The sequence below is a fragment of the Condylura cristata genome, unplaced genomic scaffold (genome assembly GCF_000260355.1).
Source record: "Condylura cristata isolate star-nosed mole 26May11 unplaced genomic scaffold, ConCri1.0 scaffold00007, whole genome shotgun sequence".
Taxonomy (NCBI): domain Eukaryota; kingdom Metazoa; phylum Chordata; class Mammalia; order Eulipotyphla; family Talpidae; genus Condylura; species Condylura cristata.
The window spans coordinates 33812092-33815870 of record NW_004567108.1 but is presented as its reverse complement, the minus strand read 5'-3'; the positions used below and the strand labels follow the sequence as shown (position 1 = coordinate 33815870).

General features: G+C 32.2%; 1 protein-coding gene across 1 annotated transcript in view; it reads left to right on the top strand.

Moving 5' to 3' along the window:
* The window catches only part of PAPD4 (PAP associated domain containing 4), a 43876-nt gene that overhangs the window by 14234 nt on the left and 25863 nt on the right, over positions 1-3779 (top strand). Inside the window, exons 5-7 of the mRNA XM_012721761.1 lie at positions 980-1094; positions 1448-1539; positions 2942-3008. Coding sequence (XP_012577215.1) covers positions 980-1094; positions 1448-1539; positions 2942-3008 — 274 coding nt within the window. The remainder of the gene's footprint in view (positions 1-979; positions 1095-1447; positions 1540-2941; positions 3009-3779) is intronic.

Here is a 3779-nt window from a genome sequence, read left to right as displayed (position 1 = left end):
TTCACCAGAGACAGAGTGGGGAGCAGAACAGGCTGACTGACGAAGTACACTGTACACTGCTGAGGGGAGCAGTGGGCAGATCAGGAGAGGTCTGCAGTGCCATGTGGGTCACCTCCGGGTCAGGTGGGGATCAAACTCATGCTGAAGGTGGCTTTAACTTCTGAGTGCTGTGCTTTAACCTGCTGTGCCACCAGGGAGGGCCTTGATTATTACAGTTTTTAGGTGAACATATTGGTTCCCTGGACAAATGAGAGGCTATAGAAGAATCAGAAGTTATCCAAACTTCTGAATCCCACCTAATAAAACTTCTTTGGAAATTCTGGCTAGTTTGAAGTCTTTATACAAATTGATGTAAGTTTATCTTGAATTTTTAGTTGAAATAAGGTTAGGGTGAGGTTTTTTAGGTATTTTATGAAAAATAAAAATATTTCAGACATTACCAGATGTCCCTTGGGAGTCAGAATCCTTTTAGTTTTAGACTTTATTTCCTTTTCTTTGAAAGTCTCTATGCTGCTGCTGCTGCCTAGAACTGCATGGTGTGTTACTTTGTCATTGAAGGCTGTCACTTGTTTTGAAATTTATGATCCCTCTGTAATCTTCCTCTATTTACCTTTGCGTTGTAGCCTGAGAAATTCCTTCACGATTTAGGTTGCTGTACTACATCAAAATTAACCATGTAAAACTTTTCAATCATGTATCACCCAGAAACAGGCAGCAATTAAATGTTGTAGTTTACTGATCCATAGCCTATACTCATTATGAATTGTCTATGACTAATTTTCTGTGTCTTGGTGATACTTCCTAAAAGTAACTATTTCAATTACTGACAAGTCCATATTGGAAACTGTGAATAAAATAGTACACATTTTAAAATTACCATTTGTATTTTTATATTGTTTTATATATATACATTTTTTTGTATGATAATTACGTATACATTTCTGAACAAAGTTTTTGCTTTTTATGTGGTGAATTCAAGTTGAGTCAACAGATACTGGAGTTATTTGAAGCATGTCAGCAGCAACTAAGTGATTTAAAGAAGAAAGAACTATGTCGAACACAGCTGCAGAGAGAAATTCAGCTGTTATTTCCACGTATGTTTCACTATTTTACATGCTCGTTATATTGTATTCTGTTTTTTTTTTTTTTTTTAAGATTTATTTTTTTATGCATACAGAGCTGGGGTACAGGCCAGAGGTGCAGGGGTGGCAAGATGATTCACCAGAGACAGAGTGGGAGCAAAACAGGCAGATCAATAAAGTACACTGCTGAGGGGAGCAATGGGCCTGTCAGGAGAGGTCTGCCTTGCCATGTGAATCACCTCCCAGAGGGGATCGAATTCATGCTGAAGTGGCTTTAGCTTTTAGTTCTGCTTCAACCTACTACACCACCAGAGAAGGCCCTATTTTAAATGTTAATAATGCCTTGTGCTATATTGTTTCTTTAGAAAGCAGACTTTTTTTGGTTGGATCTTCTTTAAATGGATTTGGTACCCGGACCAGTGATGGTGATCTGTGTCTAGTTGTTAAGGAGGAACCAGTAAGTAACATTTATTCCAAGTGTATTTCTCATGTTAATTCTGTAAGATTTCTCATGTAAAAGTCATCAAAGAATAGAACTTACTTTGTTTTAGTTACTTCTCTGGATTCAGTTTATAGTAATTTAAGTAAAGCCAGGAAATTCTTTTTCTTTTATGGCCTGTGTACAATAAACATAAGGGGGAATTCTAGCATTCTTTGATTTTTTTTTTAAGTTATTAACAGAAGTTGGCTTTACTATGTCTTTTTAAGAACTCTGCCTCTATTTTGAAATGTTTTTGGGTTGGATATGTTACTAGGATACAGAAAAAAAAAGAGTACTTTCAACATTGTTTTTTGATATGTTTCCTTTTCATTTGAATTCTTAGTGATTTTATTTTCTATCATGTTTTTCTCCCCTTCAAAATGCTATTTGGGGGTTCATATATTTGGGGATAGAAAAAGATGAAGTAATATTTAATATATTTTTCTCTGATTTCTTTTTCTGTTTTTACTTAGCAATCAAGTTTTGCGATTAGTGATTAGTGGTGTTTGAATTTCCTGTTAACTGAGTCTCTTGTGTTTCCTTATTATCACAGTAATTGGTGTTAATTAAGCTGACTTAAAGCAGGTTTTCCAGTATGTGAGTTCTTTTCAAAATTACCAGGGATTTAACTAACTTTAATTTTAATATGCCTTTTTATGTCCCTTTTCTTTAACATAAACAAAAATTATGGAATGGAAAATATATTTTTGTTATTCCTATAATTCCACTAACAAAATTTCTAGTCACTTTAAGTCAGTGATTTATTCCAAGAAAGAAAAATTTTTTAAGGTTTGAAATCCTATTACAGTAAAAGTTAAAAGAAAACCCAAACCTCAGAAATAATAAGCATTATGGAAAATAATGGGTTTTAATTAAAAGTTTTTCTCATGCAGTTGAAGTACACTGAGGCACATCCTATTAATCTTCCAATTTAATTCACATGTAAGAATCATGTCATTATAGCTTATTCAAAAATTGATACACATGAACTTTGCCTTTAACAGCTCATAGTCTAAAATAGGGGAAATAAAACATTAACATAAAGTTAAAATTCTATTCTTAAAGAAGATTGATTTGTACATTTCTACTAAAGGGGGAAAATGTTATGGCTGTTTTCAATATGTCTTTTAAAATTGTTTTTTAAATTTTAAATCAGGAATTGATTTAGAAATGTTGATGTGGGAAAAAGAGAAAGAAATGGTGATGTGGAAAGACAGCATAAAAGTTGATATTTTCTATGTTGTAATGTGTATCAAAAATGACTCAAAGAAAAATACATTTTTGTGCTTTTTTATTTGAAGTACATTAAGGAAATAAAACTAAATTTAGAAAATAATGAAAAAACACTTTATTTTTAACTTTTCAGTGTTTTTTTCAGGTAAACCAGAAGACTGAAGCACGGCATATACTCACCTTAGTCCATAAACACTTCTGTACTAGACTTTGTAAGTCTGACATGCCTCAAGTTTATAATGTCATCTGATAACTTATTATTTAAATGTCTCTCACTTTACTTTTTGGTAAGAGTTGTTTAATTTCTGGTCAGGATAGGAGTAATATGTATCATTTTTTAACTTTTGTTTAAAAGAAAGAGTAACCATTCAACAATTCTTTATTAAGTTTATTTGCAAGGTAGCCAAATATTTTTAGGTTTATTTCTTTGCAAAAGGTGGTAGACTATTAAAGAAGCTAAGGCATGGTTATGAATAGTTACAATGTAAAAAACCTGTGAAAAGCTAAAAAGTGATCCTTAGTCTTATAGCTATTCATGTGCGCAAGAGAATTTCATCTGTTTTGTAATGACATGCTATTTATGATATCAAATTTTAAAGATATGATCACTGAACCAGTATATTATTTCATTAGAAAGCAAATTGTTGGCTGAGGCATTTTATTCTTTGAATAAACTAACTTAACAGATTTTAATCCATATGTTTAACCACCTCAGTTTATTTTAAACTTCCAGAGTATTGCAAGCAGTTGAAGTCAGATTAACTGTGATGTTAGAAAGACATTTGTCTATTTATCATCCGTATATACGTCTTATGTGTCATACTTTAAAATGGAAAATGCAAAGTCAAGAAACAAGTTGCTGCCTTTGAACAACTTATATCTATTGTAGGAAAGAAACAAATCAGGTTTTGTCTTTCAATGAACCTAAGTTTTCACAACTGTAAGCAGAGTAATTCATGCTTTAAACTGATTTTTAATGACTA